The sequence below is a fragment of the Tetrao urogallus genome (genome assembly GCF_951394365.1).
Source record: "Tetrao urogallus genome assembly, chromosome: 3".
Classification (NCBI taxonomy): domain Eukaryota; kingdom Metazoa; phylum Chordata; class Aves; order Galliformes; family Phasianidae; genus Tetrao; species Tetrao urogallus.
Genome location: NC_136815.1, coordinates 25,678,706 through 25,696,824, shown reverse-complemented (window position 1 = coordinate 25,696,824; position 18,119 = coordinate 25,678,706). Strand labels below are relative to the sequence as shown.

Below are 18,119 nucleotides of genomic sequence, written 5' to 3'. Positions count from 1 at the left end.
GGTTCTGCTTTATAACAGCGTAGCAACAAGGATTAGTGAGATGTCACCAGGATATTTTACTTAACTGTTTACTCCCCTTGATCTTCTGACAAGATCACTAAAATGTTCAGCTTACTTTATCATAGCACTAAAATAAACTATCATCACTCTTTTTTTGTTGCTTATGTACAAATGTAACTAATCCTTTTCCAGCTATTATGCCAACAGGATACTAAAGACAGCCCTGGGACAGCTATGACCTCTACCCATACAATATTTAGGTTTTGCTTCAGAGAAATGAAAGTGAAAATGACAGCTTTTTCCTCATATTGATTAACATGCATATGTACACATGTACATCCACTCTGCCTACAGCAGTTTTGTGATGATGATGGAGACAGTAGTTCAAGATATGTAGCAAAACCATTGAACTCTGGTGAACTACGTATCACAGATCCTTGAGTTCCGCCACAGACTTTGTGTGGCAGCATGTTAGTCTCTCTGTGTGTCTCCAGCTGTGTTCTGAACTAATGACGCAAGCTGAAGAGCAGTATCCTTGTTACAATTGTCCCAAGGGAATGGCTTTCGAATGTCCATTTCTGAGTTGCTGACAAAACTCTTAACAGTGTCTGACAGTAACACTAGTAAGAAATTCATAGAAAACTTCTACTGAAAATTTTTAGCAATAAAGAAGAAAATTGTAATAACCTCTACACAGTTTCCTCTTTTTAAATCTGAGAGAGAAGAAAGATTGGTCCAGCTACCTGGATTCTGCAGTTTTAGTGCCTAGATTCTTGTGCACTCTATCCAGATGCTCTCTATATCAAAATCCCAAACTAGAGAAGCTGCTTAGTCGGGTGGTTTATGTTTTGATACCATGTGTTGTCACTTGTTGTATCAAATCTACATTTCATAGCTGCTATGCTTATTATATTCATGTTTCTGCTTCCTTTTTTTTTTTTTTTTTTTTTTAAAGCATCTTTTGCATATCAATCACGTGGTTTAAAATTAAAACTGGGTCAAACAGTTTGCTATTTGTCAGATTTTGACAAATGAGATGGTGATAACAAGTGAAGGTACAAACCTGCAAATACTATGGTCATTTCTGTCTTCAGTGTCTTCACTAATTTTGAAAAATTTGGCTTTTATATTTTTTCAACACAAAATTCATTATAAAGCTAAGGTTCATTTATTTTATTTTTTCTTTTACATACAGATACAGCTACATGATTGACAATGTAATTCTTCTAATAACTGGCACATTACACCAGCGACCCATAGCTGAACTTGTTCCCAAGTGTCATCCACTGGGAAGTTTTGAGCAAATGGAAGCAGTCAGCATTGCCTCAAACCCCACTGAGCTGTTCAATGCAATTTTGGTAGACACACCATTAGGTAGGAATACTGAATTATTTCTTATTTGCTTCTTGAAACTCCTAATTTTATATTCTTAAGAACAGCCGAGATCAATTAATGTGTTTTCCATTGGATGAGCTGTGTTTTGGTAACAAGAAACGTATAATAAATAATTGGCTAATAAACAGGATCAAGTTCTTCGGGTGGCTGTGCAAGACATTTTCTGGCAACATTTATTAACAACTTCTATATCAACCTTGGGAAATAGACACAAAGAAAACATGCTACTCAAGAAGAGTAATGGATATCCTTTATATGGAAGTACAGCTGCTGATTTACAGCATCTAGATTTTTATTTCAACACCTGCATCTATAATTAAAACACGTAAGATGAAATCTTGCCTATCCCTCACTAAGGAGCAAGGAACAGACAGCTACTAATAAATATTAGATGTTGTGTTAGAATCTAAAATCTCTCTCCTGAGGATTTGGGCATTATTAAAGCACAGAGACAATCCCATCCTGAAGGAGTAAATCTAAAGGCAGAGCAGAGCAATGGTTTGGAACACTGCATTCAGAAATTGGGCTGAAATTTTACTCAAAGTGCAGCAGCAGCTGCTGTTGGGAAGGATACAGATAAGATGGATCTGAATGGATTTGACCATACAAGAAAGAACCGCGTACCCTCATCTTGAGTACTGTATATGGTTTTGTGTCCTGTTGCCCAGCCAGGTGTGGGATGCTGGGTTGGCCTCAGGTAGCAGCCAGAATCCCACCCAGCTGCTTGTTCTCTCACTACCTCCAATGGGATGGGGGAAGCAAATGAAAAATATTATTGTTGTACACAAAATAGATCAACTCTCTGAAAACTAATATATTGCCATTTACGTAGGTTTAACTCCTGATTTGAGCATTAGAAAGAAACAAAAAATATACAGACATTTAAACACTTATGAAAATCACCTTTCTTCCTCCTTTCCCACTCCCTAGCCCCAGACCTTTCCCTTTTCTCCAGATTAGTTCAGTCCCTCCAACAAGGCAGTGAAAGACATGGGCAGGGGATGATGGTCAATACATGGTGCTTTTTCTGTAGCTTCTTCTTTCTCACACATCTTTGGCTCCCAGATGGGCTTTTCACAGGCTACAGCTGCTGTTAGGAGCATCTGCTCCAGTGCACACTCTCCATAAGGGTCAGAGAATATCTGCTTCAGAGACATGGATGTGAGGCACCGGCACAGGCTGCCCAGAGAAGCTATAGATGCCCTGTCCCTGGAGGTGTTCAAGGCCAGGTTTGATGAGGCCCTGTGCAGCCTGATCTGTTGGATGGTAACTCTGCTGTGGCAGGAGATTGGAACTAGATGGATCATGTTTAAGGTCCCTTCCAACCTAAGCCATTCTGAGATTCTATGATTCTATGACATGGGGCAAGTCCTTCTCCTCTTCCAACCATGGTGTTCCCCTGCAGTTTCTCACTCTTTGATCCCTTCTCCGTGCTCAGTCCAATATTTTTCTCCCCTTTCTTAAGCATGTTTTCACAATGAAAAAGGGAGACCTCAAAACTTGGCCAGACTCACATGCTCCCCCTGAGCACAGTCTTGTTGCCAGTGTCTGAGGCAGTATGGCACTGGCTAGCCCCACTGATGTGAGAGATTGGCATACCTTTGCCAGTTATGAATATACTATTTTTAAGAGGCCCAGCCACACAAATGAACTGCATCCCCTGCCTGCCAGTTCAAAAGCTAGCTCTTCACACAGTTCTAGCAGAGGACTTGGATCTGTGCATAGTCAAGGTCAAAGACTTCATTTCTTTCTAGTTGCATCCTGTTGCTCTTGTCTCTGACAAACATACTGAAGGAAGAGGTAAACTAGGAAAGAGGACTCACCTTAACAAATGCAGAATACCTGCAAGATTTAGGTCAAAAGTTATTTTTCACATCCCCACTAGAAAATCTCCCTAATGACAAAACCATCTACTTCAGAGATTAGGGCTTTCATTAACATTTCCCATCTGATGATCTTGGGAGATGTGGACTCTGGCTGCTGCACTGATTCCCTTTGCAACAGATTGTCATTAGAGAGGAGGGAATAAGGGGATAAGGAGAAAATGAAGAGGATTTCTCTTCCTCTTTCTTATACAACAGAAATGTAATACTTTTGCTCACACACTGGTAAATGGCAATGGACAAGAATTGCATATTATCAGCATGTACATTTATACTGCAATGTAATAAACTCTTCTTTTAGCTGCTTTCTTTCAAGACTGCTTGTCTGAAAATGACCTGGATGAAATGAACGTTGAAATAATGCGCAACAAACTGTACAAGGCAAGTTCTTGCAACATAATAATAATACTCAGCATTTTAAAAGCATCTTACAAAAGGAGGTCAGTATCATTAACCCTGTTTTATGGATGTGGAAATTGAAGCATGGCGAGATGAAGCAAGCTGCCTAAGGTCACCTGGCTGATGGCAAGTCTGGGAATCGATTCTAGCTCCTCTGATTTCTACTCCAGTGTTTGGAGAGATTTCGAAAGTTGGGTCTGCTTCAAAATTCTAATTTAATACCTCATTAATGAAAATGCTCTAGATGTCAGATGAATATCCGGATGCATTTGTTTATGCATTTATCCTCCAAATGCCACAGAACTGTTATCTCCTACCTGATCCTAGGCAGCCTTTTGGCTAGCATTTATGTTTATTTATAAACGGTAGATGGGATCTGAAAATGTGTAATTGATTTGAGTCTAGAGTGCATTTTTTAAAATTTTCATTCATTTTTTAAATTATATTTAGACTTGTTACAACATACTGCTGTAAGGATGTGCATCTAATTTGCGCCTTGTGATTTTAAGGTACTTTCCAAATATTAGCACACAGGTCAATAATCTCATGCTTGTCTCTTTAAGGGCTATATATATTTCATTCTGTTAGTGGTTCCACCCAGCACATTCTCTCTGATTTCATTTTTGTCTTTCACAGTGGATGCCTCAGACTGCAGGAAGTGATCTTACAGTGATCTGATTGAAATTAAGTGGGGAAAGAAAAAATACTTTTGTTTTTCTTACAACTGATATTTCAGAATTCCCAATACAATATTTCATTCTCAAATAGTCTGCTCCTTTAATTCATGACAAAATCAGTTACTAATAAATTAGGCACTTCCTCTGTTTTTTTATGTACAGATTTGATTCACATTTACTGTGTGGATGACCATACATTCACACTTACTAAATCTAACTTTTTTTTTTCCTTTTCTAAGTATCAGGGGATCACTATGCAAACACTTTTAAATTATTAATATATCCTTTCTCCTCTGCTTCAGCTATCAATGCAATCAATTATATTTCAGCTATATTGTCAGGGAGCACTATACACAACCTAACACAAAATTCCAAGCAGCAGATCCCCCTGAGACGTCTCTACTTAAAAATCACTTAATTGCATCGATACTGACAGTTTCTCTGCATGAGATTGTGTGACAAACATACTTTGATGATATGTTTCCTAAGACGGTATTTTGGAGGAAAGGGAGACAGAAGGAACAACTCTATGAGATACTTCAGGTCCTTCCTGCTCAGGTACACCGAAGTGGGTGCAAAGGACTGAATCCTCAGTAGACCTGAGGGCTATACAGATTGGTATTACATAAGCTTTATACACTGTTCTGTTCTAATCCAGGGTTTTGAAGCGTAGAGCGGTAAGGATTAATTTGTGTATTCTCATAGTGCTGGCCCAACAGCCGTGGCATATACCCAAATCCCTTCCTCCACAGTATAAATGCAGTTTCGTTCGGCCATCTGCTTATTATGCAGTAGAAATTCAATGGAGCTAAAGAACATTATTTAGAGAGCAAAGAAAGCATAATGTTTGTCTGAAAACATCTTTTAAAAACATTTAAACATGTAGTAAGAAAAAAATAATTTAATTTAAATATTAAATCCAGCAAATCAAGCACATACTCAAATTTAAATTAACAGGAAGAATTACGAAAGTTAACAGAAGAATTTAAAAATGAGATTTGTGACTACGTGGTCTAGGTCTTAAGTTGCATTTAAAATATTTCTCTGCTCCTGTTATGTAGTCTTATCTTGAGGCATTCTACAAGTTTTGCGAAAAACAAGGAGGTACTACAGCAGAAATAATGAAACCTATTCTTGAGGTAAGAATAAAATTAACTCTATGTGCATTGAAGTACTCCACAGTGCTTTCATAATTAATTCACTTTGCTTTTCTTGCTCCTTTTCTCTCCATCTGCAAAGCTATTTGTCAAATGTTGGAATAATAACTGTTTTGCTATGATATATCCTAGATGTACTATTTATTCTAAAATGACTTTCACATCTTGACTAGAGAAACTAGTCCAGGGAGGAGGGAGCCTCAGTTGTTATTCTTCTACAACAGAGAGCAGAACAAATTCATTTCACCAGCCCCGAGTATTGCCCCTTACCATTTTTCTGTATAATGTAGAAATACTAAAACTAAAGGAGCACTTACATTTCCTAGCTCAAAACTGAACACGGTGTTCACACCTACATTAAGCATTAATGTATATTTATTAATTAATTATCTTTACATTTAATGGTGCCATCATTTTTGTTTACTCTTTCATGAAAATTAATGGTTGAAGTTAGAGTTGAGTGACCTTTGGATCTACTGTCATGCAGAAAATTCCAGGATTTATTTTTAACTCAATTCAGAAAAGTTTAATATTTAATTTTTTCCTTGACATACAGCATTCCCAACCTCCTATTCCCCAAAGCATACCTGCAGCATAGGAAATGCTATTGTCTTATCTTGTTATTGAAGAAAAAAAGATGAATAAATTCCTAACATGAAGTTCTCAGCATTCAGCTTAATTTTTCCCCCATGGTTTATCGTAACTGTTTGCAATGTTTCAGACTGGCAGAACACTACCACAAGCAGCCCAGAGAGTTTGTGAAGTGTCCACTGGAGACATTCAGAACCTGCCTAGACACTTTCCTGGCTGACCTACTGTAGGGAACCTGCTTTAGCAGGGAGGTTGCACTAGATGACCTCCAGAGGTCCCTTCTAATCCCTAAAATTCTGTGATTCTGTGATTCCTGTACAGGAGTTCTATATTTCTGGATCAGCAAAACTTATACGCTGGAAAGTGACTGAACAAAATTCATTGAGATCTTACAATTTCACACAAAAATTTTGCATGATGGGAAAAAGATAACCTGGGAGCTCATTTCTGAAGGAAAAATGAGTCTAAATTATGTCTTCACAAATAATGTGCTGAAGTGAGAATGCAATCTCATATTTTATTTAACCATTTCATAATGTTTTTGGTTATGTTCTAAAGAAAATATCCTTAATTAAGTTAAACTGATCAGAAATTAAATGTTGCAACTATTCCTTTTCTGAAAAATAAAAATTAAGAGAGTGGTTGGCAGAGTTAAAGACATGTCCCAGTGTATTCACATTTTACATCAAATTCATTTTTAGCTAGACATTCACGTTGAGGTAAGATTATTGATGGAAAACAGGTTAAGCATATTGTTAAACTCTCCTTATACCAGTGGTAACAGTTTGGTCTGTGATAAGCTTCTCTCAAATTCCTATGTAATATCAATCAGCCAGCAGGATAAAATTTCTCTAGATTTCCTTTTTATCACATTTTAGTAATCTGAAGGCAAGCTGTTCAGTTTAGAAAAAGTCAAAGTTTAATTACTCAAGATAATATATGTTATCTATTCTGACCCTGTGAAAATGAGGTAGCTGTATTTAATTCCTCGGCTTCTTGACCATCAGTCATGGTACTAACCATTCACACTAAAACATTGGTGATCTCTTTTCTTTGGGCAACATGCACTGCTTGTTTAGCCCTGCATCTCACAATAAACTGTGGGACTGCACTGTAGCTAGTGTTAGGCATGTTGGAAAGACACCACACATTCTCGGATAGCAGACATACACTTTCAGTTCTCCATAGGGAAATGAAGCAATTTGCAAATGGTCATCCTGTAACCCTATCTTTACTTGCAGCAATGAAACAAAAGTCTAAAGTCACTAAAGTCACTGAATAACTGCCTCATGGCATTATTCACTATGAAGAATTTCATGTGCCAATAATTAGCTAAATTGAAAGGTCTAGATTGATCCTGCAAATTTCCTCAAGTTGGAAACCACCAGGACTATGACCCAAGCCCAGTAGCATTATTTGTAGTTGCACAGGAGAATGTTTTCCAAATTTCCACATTTCCAAAATACATTTGGAAAACACAATGTTTTCCACATTACAAATCTAACAGCTAAATTCTATGTGGCTTTGATAGGTTAAAAAAAAAAAGCATTCATCCTTCCACAAAACAGCTTGAGTAGGGCTGATATTCCTGTTCATATTAATAAGGAAAGTCAAATTTGGCCCAGTTATTCATTAGCTAGAAAACTTTTCAAGCACACTTCTTTTCTTCTCGTTATTTCTGTATTGTTTATTCATTTTCCTTATTCTGAAGTCAGTGCCAGAGGGCAGTTGGGTCCCTGTTACAATATGTTCCAGTACACAGGAGTAGGAACTAGGAATATGTGCTTAACTGCTAAATTTTTAGAACAGTGTTGCAATGGCATGTGTCAGTTGTATTCAACAGAAAAGTGTACTTTTCTGCTCAAAAGAGTTCAAAAGTTCACAGCTTAAGAAATGTTGCAAGCTGCCTAAAATCTCTGAATGCTTATTTTCACTCAGAAGTGTATCATGTGTAATCAATGTTCTTAGAAGATAAAGAAAAAAAAAGAAAATCATAGCCTGTTTAGATCTCAACAGAAGAATAGATTTTAATCAGACAGAATTAAGAAAGATAAATTTAATTTCCCATATTTTTAATTCATGTTGTATGAATTAAAGTTATGGCAGGTCATATTTTGGTTATACAAAAGAAGAACCCAAGACCTAAGCATTAGAATGACTTTCAGTCTGCTGCAGGGAAAATACAGATACTAGAGAACTATAGATTAGATACTTCTAACCCTGAGAGAAGGAATATAGCTCTTGTTTCTCTGCATTAAAGATTAACTGTTACTTGAAACACTTGAAAACTTTAACTTACCAAGTAAACAGCCCCCTTCACTGAATTAAATTATTGTTTTAAATGTGCATCCAGAAATTCCAGAAATTCCCAAAATTTCCATTCAACTTTTACTCTCAACAGCACTCTGAGTTATTCCAGAACAGTACAGTTGATTATTGATCCTTATGTGCAATATTATTATTTCTAAGAATATTATTTCAAAATTCAAAGGATCTGTAGGGAGATTTTTCATTGCCAGCATCTTGTCATGTAAGTAGGGGAAGGAGGAAATAGCAGTGTTGATATTTTCAGAACAAAATTCACAGAATAAAAGCTGTGTTTGCAAAACACTGTTTGATTTTCTAGTTAAAATTTAACAACTATTTGCAAGCTAGAATTTCCAATTTGTAAAATAAGATGTTTCTAATAAACCATTTTCTTTCTTAAGTTTCCATAGTTTTGCTCACTAAAAAAATACCCTCCTTTATTTTGCAATGGCATCTCTAGCAACACATTATTCTTTGTTTTACACATTAAGTTTGAAGCAGATAGACGTGCCTTTATCATCACTATTAATTCATTTGGCACTGAGCTGAGTAAAGAAGACAGAGAGAAGCTGTATCCAACCTGTGGAAAACTCTATCCAGAAGGCTTACATCTGTTGGCCAATGCAGATGACTACGAGCAAGTGAAGTGTGTTGCAGATTACTATGCAGTAAGTAATCTAATTTTCTGAAACAAAGAATGAATATGCAAAAACTTAACATCTTTTTACATCGACAAAATTGTAATGAAAGTTCACATAGGCATTTGATATGATTACACAGGGTAACTTGCTATCCTAGTGCAATACAAAGTTCTTCTTACCGCGTTAAATGCTATCATATCATATCCTAATAAACAAAGCTGTTCTTGATTCTTAACTCTCCTCAAACAGAGGTTCACTTCAGAGTTGCTGCCCCCAAGATATTGGAGCAAAAGCTTAAGTCGTTTTAAAATAAGTAAATCAAACAATTCTTGTCAGTCGTGACTGCAACCTGATTTATTGCTAGGGTACTGTAAAAATAAAATGTGTTTCTAAAATCTCTAAATTGCTGACTGAATCAAATTAGATGGAGTTAGTTAATACTGATTAAGCTAGGGCTGTTATTAAAGGTGACCCAATATGAAGCGCTTTATGAATTAAGTGTGGTGCTCTGATTAAGTTACCTCAGGGTAGGCACACAAAACAAAATTATGTTCAATCTACAGCTTTTTCTATATCTGTTCCTGTGCATGATCATAATGTGTGTTAGAAATGTGTCACCATGTCTCTGTGATAAAAAGCATCTGTTCATGTGATGGTGAGATATTTAGCTGAATTTGGGAAACCTTGACATAGATCTATGTTGCACTGTTACTTTATTGGAAAAACAAAACAAACACGGGGAGAAGAAAATCACGCAGAATGGTAACACATCTGGAGCAAAGTCAAACATATCCATGCAGAATATTACAGCATTACATGTCAGATTGGTGGATTTTGGTACAACATTAATGAAGATGAGTTAAATCCATCTGACTACTGGAAATAAAATGATCAGCTGTGGGAGGATCAGAGTTCAGGGTTTGGCTCCATTTACAAATCTGGCTCGGATGGTTACTATTTGTACAAGAAGTTTAGTGCTCTCTATCCAAAGGACTGAAAGGTCATGTGTCATTCTGCAAACAGTCTCTTTTAGTACCTTGAAGAAATTACCTTAAGTAATAGTAAATGACAGCAAGAAAAGCAAGACACCCTGTTTTGATTTTGGTGACTATATAATTTTAAGTTTTGATTTATAGAAAATTTCAATCTATACCCAAGTTCTATAAAGAAAGATAACTTAATGTAGTTTAATCAATAAATCAATGAATTGCACAGAATACAAAAGTATCTTGTTTCCATTGGGTGGATGTTTATGTTTCTAGGAATACAAGGCTGTGTTTGAAGGTGTAGGGAATGACAGTGGAGAAAAGACACTTGAAGATGCATTTTTTGAACATGAGGTAAGAGGTTCTAATCATATTGTATTAAAGTGTAAGTTACCCCCGTGGAATAACATTTAAAGCAATAATGACGTACTATGCTTTTGATTCTACCTTACTGCATCATTCTGCTTTGTATTCAAAAACACAGAATTGCTATGGCTGTAACTTTCCAATGAAATAAAGTAGAAGAATTTAACTTTTCAAATATAATAAATCCCAGGACATTCTTTTGAAGAATAGTTATAGAACTGTCAGTTCTGATAGCCTATCCAAAGCCCATCTCATATGAACCTCTTAATGAAACGTCCTTTAAATAGTCTATTGAATAAGTTAATTCATCATAGCCTTTTATTTACCTGTAATGCTGCTGTATTCTGTTACCAAAACTAATCCAGAGATGATGTGTCAATTATTTTTCTACTTAGGAGTTTCCTAAGTACAGTTTTGATTGCAAAGTTACACAGAAATTTTGATCACACTTGCCTTCTTCAATATTTTATTGTAATGCTTATTTAATCTTTTCCACAGACAAAGCTGAATGTGCTTGCATTCAACAATCAGTTTCATTTTGGAGTATTTTACGCCTATATAAAGTTAAAGGAGCAAGAATGTAGAAATATTGTATGGATTGCCGAATGCATTTCTCAAAGACACAGAACCAAAATTAATAACTACATTCCAATTTTCTAAATCTGAGAATTTATAATGCTGCAGTGCCTGAAAAGAAGTACTTGTTCAAATAAAAGAAGAAAAATCATATTTTAAAATGTAACTATTATGATTTTAACTGTAATGCTAATCTTCCTTCTACATAACAACATGACAAAAAAGTAATATAATTAGAGATATAAGTGTGAGGAAATGTTAATGGGCTCTTTCATAGTTTTTGTTGATAGGTTTGTTCCCCACTGCGACCATTTTAATTTAACAAATCAATAAAAAGTCTCTGCAAGGTCTTGTATGCATGTTCTTTCTCTGCTGTGGAAGTAATTCTTATGCCAAAGAAGTTTGTAAAGCTTAACTTTCGCTTAACTTTAAACAAAGTTTTGAAAAGACAGAATACTATTTCTACCTCAAACATATGGTCTTCTTCATGGCAGACAAGATTCCATGAAGAATGTACCACACCAACGGGATAAACTTTAGGGCTACTCTGAGATTCCCCCCAAGGAATCTCAAAAGCAAACTTCCTGAGCCTTTGTAACCGTGACCAGTTGCTGCAGTTAAATTTAAATAAACTATTGGGATGCCACAATCATATCTTCATTTTCTCCTTTATGGATCACATGAGGTGCACTGTGTCAAGCAGTGGGTGTCTGATCTACTTCATAACAACTCAGTTACCTCCTCCCACCACACCTAAGACACCGTCTTTGTGTGAGCACCAGGGCAGATTATGAAACATGAATGAAAATATCAGCCAAGTCTGTATCGGTTTTACATCAGGCACAAACAACATCAGCTCTGAGCTATTTGAGGAACTGGCTAAGATCAGTATCTAAAAATAGAGAGAACAGTTGAAGCCTGATTGTTGAAGGACAAGATTAATTCTGCAGAAGAAAAATTAAGGAATTTGAAAGCCACGTCAACATTCTGCCTTCATATTCATACTTCATACTCATTCAAGAAGTTCACCCTCTTGTCTTTGAAACAGCCCTCACCTCGATTATCTGCATGACTCTTTAGCTTCAGGCTACACAACAGCACATCTCAGTCTTCAATTGAGAATGTAATATGATGCAGAAATGAAGTCCATTTCTTGCTGAGTAAACAGAAATATAAATACATATGATGTCAACGCCTCAGAATTATGGCATTCAGGCATTGCGGATTTGAGAACAGGGAAGCATCTCTCCCTCTTATAAACATACACATGCACACACATTTAAAAAATAGAAAAAGATCACCTTTTTAATAGTTGAAGCTACACTTCTTAAACTGTAATTGTAACCATAGGTTACAGCCCAGGACATCCCATACTGATTTAATGGAGAACTAGGAAAGTTTTTATTGCTCTATCACAAAGCACAGAGAATCTTACACTATTACTTTAAAAACTATTTTCAGAGAAAGTTTCCTTTAGTTCATCAAGAATTCGGAAGAATTGATTAGAAAGAAATAATACAAATCTTATTTCTGTATGTAGACTTCTTTATTTAGTAAACATAGTAATACAGAAGGAAAAAAAAAAGTAAAAAAAAAGCTGATTTGTGTGATTCTCTTGCACTGCTTCTACTACCTTGCATTTCTTAATATGTTATTTCCCACTCCAATTTCTGACCAACACTTTCCAGTCCCCATCTACAATGCAAACTACTACAATAAAGACAGCAAGGGAGCTACACTGTCTATAATGTTCATTTTTCCATATGGCTTACTAATTGCATTTAAAAATGGTTATGAGCAGAACATAACAATCAACAGATCCAGGATTCAGAAACCAAATTCATGCACTTCAGCACAGTTGTAAGAATACTTTTCCTGTGCTGATAATTCAAACCTCCTTACTTGAACAGAACAAATCATCTGGCTTTCTGCCAAGAATTTTATGAAGTGATTTGAAGGGGAAAGAATCTGTTCTCCACCCTAAGTCATTCTGTGCCAGGGAAGATATGCAGCTGCTATTGCTACGGTCTGTGTATACTGTCAGCTCAGAAAGAAAGAAGGAGTTGCAGCTTAGACGATTATGTTGATGACAGTAGTTCTTCAGACTATGAAAAGGACAGCATCAGCATTGACTGGATCTTTTTCATACCAACCTTCTAGGTACTTGCTAAGGACAGATGTACTAGGCAACAGTTACATTTCATTTAAGAATAAGCAACAGAATCAACAGACTAAAATGGGAACTGGGATGTCAAACATACAAGTCCTAATAAATTCAGGTTTTTCTGCAGAGAGTACAATTTAAATTGCTCTTTCTAACAAATCAGTCTCCGTACTAGTATATATAACTATATCACCTACAAAAATATATATGATCATAAATAATCTCTGACAATACCTGTAGGGGAAGTCTAGATCACAGAATCACTATTGCAAGCATCATCAACTTACTAATGATCTCTCAATTTGTTGAATAGCAGAACATGAGGCAATGAGCTATCTTTCTTGTTCTTCCATGGATGTTGCGTTCACGCTCTGAAATGGCTAAGCCATTCCAGGCAAGTTTGTTCAATAAGATTATCATGACTATACTCCTCTGCCTAGATTTTCAGTGGCAGATGAAAAACAGAACCAGGATCAATCTTCTGCTCAGCTCTGATCTTTATGAATCTTTCATTCTCATCGTCTGCTGTAGCTCAGGCTTGAAGTCTTGCCATCTGCTCACAAACAGATGTGAGCAACACTGTACATGGGTAGGACTGCAGTGTTTGAAGCACTTCCCCTGAACAATCCTGCTTTTCTGCAGAGATGATCATTTGTGTCCATGCTAGAAACAGACGGTTTATAGGATAAATGATATCAGAATATGGTCTTAAGACTCGATCTGGACCAAAAGTCAGTTGACAATTGTAGAGACTCTTATTCTATTTTGATCAGTTCCAGCATAACTTTAAAAATAATCCAATACCTTATTTGTCCTATGTATATTTATGTATATTAAAGCTAATATTGTGCAACTTCATTTTCTTTCATACTTGACAATGTGATGCATTCTGTTTTTAATAAGTATGCCTAAGTTACACAGTATATTTAACTTTTCAACTATTCTACTTACGACCAAAACAGCAGATCTAAAGTACATGAACAGAAGGATAGCTGGCCATCAATTATACTTGCATCAGAACTATAAAGCTGCTAACATGAAAATTAATATAAAGGCTTACAAAAGCGATAAGACAAAGTCCAGCGACGTGCTGGACAACTGGTGGATGTATGATGCAATAAAAATCTCAGGAAAAAAATAGCAGTAGCACATATAAGGCACTCAACAGTTTATATGACACAGAAACTGATCTCAAACACAGAAACTTATTAAATATATTGAGATATCTTCTGACTGACAAAAAGAAAAACAAGTTAAAAGGCAAGACAAATCTCCCAAAGATTCCAGATATAAGTTTTCATATTGAGGACACACACAGAGAAACATCTGACTATCTGTCAGTGTTAATGCAAACATCTCAGACACCGAACTTATTCACTGACAATCCCATTTTTGTGTGCAAGCCAGGAAATAAACGTCCTTTCCTCCCATTAGATTTGGGCTTCTGCAGGCATACAAAGAATAAAAAAGAAAAAAAAGTGAATTTATCTGTCATTTTGCAACAGATAACTGCAATTAATTTGTCACAAGACTATTGACATGTGCCATTTTTATAGTGTAAATTATCCGCTAAAATGAAACTTTAAAGTTTTGAGCCTTTTGGAAGAGAAAGGCCTGAGGCAAAAATCTTGACAAGAATTTTCAAGTACAGTCTTGTGAAAAAGTAATTATCCCAAAATATCTGTTCAATACTGTTTTTATACCCAAGTGTGGCTCTCACCCTGGGGATGGTCAAATCTGTTGTCACCAGAATCTGCTGTCACTACCAATCTTCCTGAGATCTTGCTTTGCTTTATCTTAACACTGATGTCCAGCAGTGGCACAGTGCAGTCAAGAAATACAGCATACAAAGCAACATGAGTTTTCTATGTGTTCTAACTTGTTACTTCTAACATGTGTGTATCAGCAACTCAGACTGAGCTTGAAAAGCAGCAGGAAGCAATGGAAGGCCTTGGATAAAATTATGGCCATACTTTCTTGTTTTACAAATTACAAAACTTAAATGTTCTCATCTTGTTAGGATTATTTTAAAAGTATGTACTACAATTTTTATTCATTTTGTGCAATGTTGTTCTCTGAAACTTCTGTATGTGTATGTACACTTACGCACACAAATGCACATCAACATTTTATGTTGAGACTCACACCAGCTAGAAAGTGTGGGAGCCAAGACTCGGTCAATCACTGTAAAGGAAATTTAAAAATGTTGCAATGGAATGCGTTCAAAAGATTTTGAATAAAATTCATTAAAATCACAGAATCACAGAATCACCCGGGTTGGAAGGGACCTCAAGGATCATGTAGTTCCAACCCCCCTGCCTAGCAGGGCCACCAAACATACACATTTAGATCAGGTTGCCCAGGACCCCGTCCAACCTGGCCTTGAACACGTCCAAGGACGGGGCATCCACAACCTCCCTGGGCAGCCCGTTCCAGGGCCTAACCACTCTCCTTGTAAAGAACTTCCCCTTAACATCCAACCTAAATCTTCCCTCCTTCAACTTGGATCCATTTCCCCTAGTCCTGATATTGTCAGCCCTTTTGAAGAGTTTACTCCCCTCCTGGGTGTAGGTTCCCTTTAGGTGTTGAAAGGCTGCAATGAGGTCACCCCACAGCCTTCTCTTCTCCAGGCTGAACAAGCCCAACTCCCTCAGCCTGTCCTCATAGGGGAGGTGCTCCAGCCCCCTGATCATCTTAGTCGCCCTCCCCTGGACCCTTTCCAAAAAATCAAACAAAGCAAAGTTTATGCATTTCAAACTAAATCTATTAAATCACCACTTCTTTGGGACTGCATTCTCTTAATACTTTAGAGCACAAAAGGCAAAAGAGAGCACTCAAATAGTTACAGGCCAGATCTAAACTCATGAAAATTGTTTATGCCTATAGCAATATAGCCATAGAATTCAGTTGAGTCCTACATGAGCAGTGTTTACAACCTCAAAATGCATTAAAAAAAAACAAAAAACAAAAAATAACCAACAACAAAACCAAACTAAAAAAAAAAAAAAAAAAAACAAACACAAAAACAAAACAACAAACAAACCAAAAGCCAAGCAAGCTTGAGGTTGGCAGAGTCTGGAGACAAAAGCTGTCTTTTCTCTGGGTGAAGCAGACAAGGAAGCCACACAAACTCTGCCCTAGGTAAAAAATTACGAAAACTCAGTTAAAATTATTCTCTTAAAAAGCTTCCCTCCAGTCAAGCAGATTGTAATGGAGTTTTGAAAAAAATGCCTCATTTAATATACACATATCTTGTACATAGAATTGAATCATTTAGCTTTTACAAAACTAAAGGGTATTTATCCTTTATCTGCTTCATGGAATACCAATACTGTTACAAACATATAGAAACCAATGGAGCCAAAACAAAACAGATTAAGCTTATTTATAGCAAACATTATGACTTTTATAGATGTATGAAAACCTGTAACAGACTCAAAATTACCCTAAATAGTATGTTATACTATTTTCTTGCTTAAAAATTCAATAAATTATTTTTAGAAGTACAATAAAAGTACAATGAAAGCTGATGTAATTCATAGTCCACCAATGGAAAAAAAAAAAAAAGGCAATATTCCCAATGTCAGTATTCAGCGGGAGCAGAGTTAGAACCTCTGGAGTGAGTATGTTGCTGTGTATCTTGTGAGCTGTTTATGGAAAAAATACATATATGAAAAAAACCTGCATCTGTTCTTAGAACTGCCCACAGTGTCCAACTGCAACAGCCAGGATGCAAGGAAGAACTGCCATGAGAAGTACTTAACCAGCAGGTTGCAAAGTACTGATTGACAATGACAATGATAACATTTTCTTAGAAACCTGACATGTAAGTTTATTGATGGCAGATAATACCAACTTCTTTGAGCACATTTCAATAACACTCCAGGTTGGCAGAAGCTTAGAAGTTCTGCCATCACTATTATCACAGACTTCACTCTCTGATCTTCATGATCTACTTTAAGAGCTCTTTAAGGTATCACAAGTTGGAGTGTCTGACTAATAAAAAAGATCTATTCAAATTATTATATTGGGAGGCAACCACATGAAGCCTCCTCATTTTGATTAACATAAGCGCATGGAAACCAAACAGTGGATGCTATTGCAGTAAAGTATGCTAGTAAATGCAACTGCATAAAGTCATGTCATAGCTTACTTACCAAAGCTTCATTTATAGAATCATAGAGTCACCAAGATCAGAAAAGGCCTCTAAGATCATCTAGTCCAACTGTCCACCTACTACCAATTCTGCTCACTATGTCCCTCAGTACAACATCTAATCATTTCTTGAACATCACTAGCGATGGAGACCTCACCACTTTCCTGAGCAGTCTGTTCCAATATCTCACTCCTCCTCCTGAGAAGAAATTTTTCCTAATAGCCAACCTGAACACCCCCGATGCAACTTTGAGACCATTCCCTCTTGTCCTACAATTAGTCAGCCAGGAGAAGAGGCCAGCTCCCACCTCACAGCAGCCTCCTTTCAGGCTGTTGTCAAGAGTGATAAGGTCTCCCCTGAGGCTTCTTTGCTCCTTTCCCAGTTCCCTCAGCCATTCCTCAAAAGATCCTTCATCATCTTCATTGCCCTTCTCTGGATGTGCTCCAGGGCCTCAATCTCTTTCTGGTAGTGAGGAGCCCAAAACTGAACGCAGCACTTGAGGCGTGTCTCTCTAACCAGCTGCATCAGAAGGTTATATTCCACACATTCTAGAAGCCTCCTATACTGTTCCTTCTATGCTGTATTGTATTTTCACCATATATAGAGAGAGCTGAAATCCTCCATGAGAACAAGGGCTGGTGATTGCACAACTTCTACCAGCTGCTCATAGAATGCCTTGTCCATCTCTTCATCATGGTTAAGTGGTCTACGACAGATCCCCAAGGTATCATCCCTGTCAGCCTTCCCCTGATCCTTATCCAAAGAGACTCAACCTTATTATTACAAGCCCTGAGCTCAACACTAAAACACTCTCTAGCACA

At 36.8% G+C, this 18,119-nt stretch overlaps 1 protein-coding gene across 1 annotated transcript in view; it reads left to right on the top strand.

The window, feature by feature from the left end:
* Positions 1 to 11,062, top strand: part of ATP6V0D2 (ATPase H+ transporting V0 subunit d2) — a gene marked incomplete at both ends in the record, with an annotated part of 12,504 nt that extends 1,442 nt beyond the window's left edge. The window contains 6 exons of the mRNA XM_079533401.1: positions 1,196 to 1,374; positions 3,580 to 3,659; positions 5,416 to 5,493; positions 8,901 to 9,077; positions 10,313 to 10,390; positions 10,901 to 11,062. Coding sequence (XP_079389527.1) covers positions 1,196 to 1,374; positions 3,580 to 3,659; positions 5,416 to 5,493; positions 8,901 to 9,077; positions 10,313 to 10,390; positions 10,901 to 11,062 — 754 coding nt within the window. The remainder of the gene's footprint in view (positions 1 to 1,195; positions 1,375 to 3,579; positions 3,660 to 5,415; positions 5,494 to 8,900; positions 9,078 to 10,312; positions 10,391 to 10,900) is intronic.
* Positions 11,063 to 18,119: the final 7,057 nt, after the last annotated feature.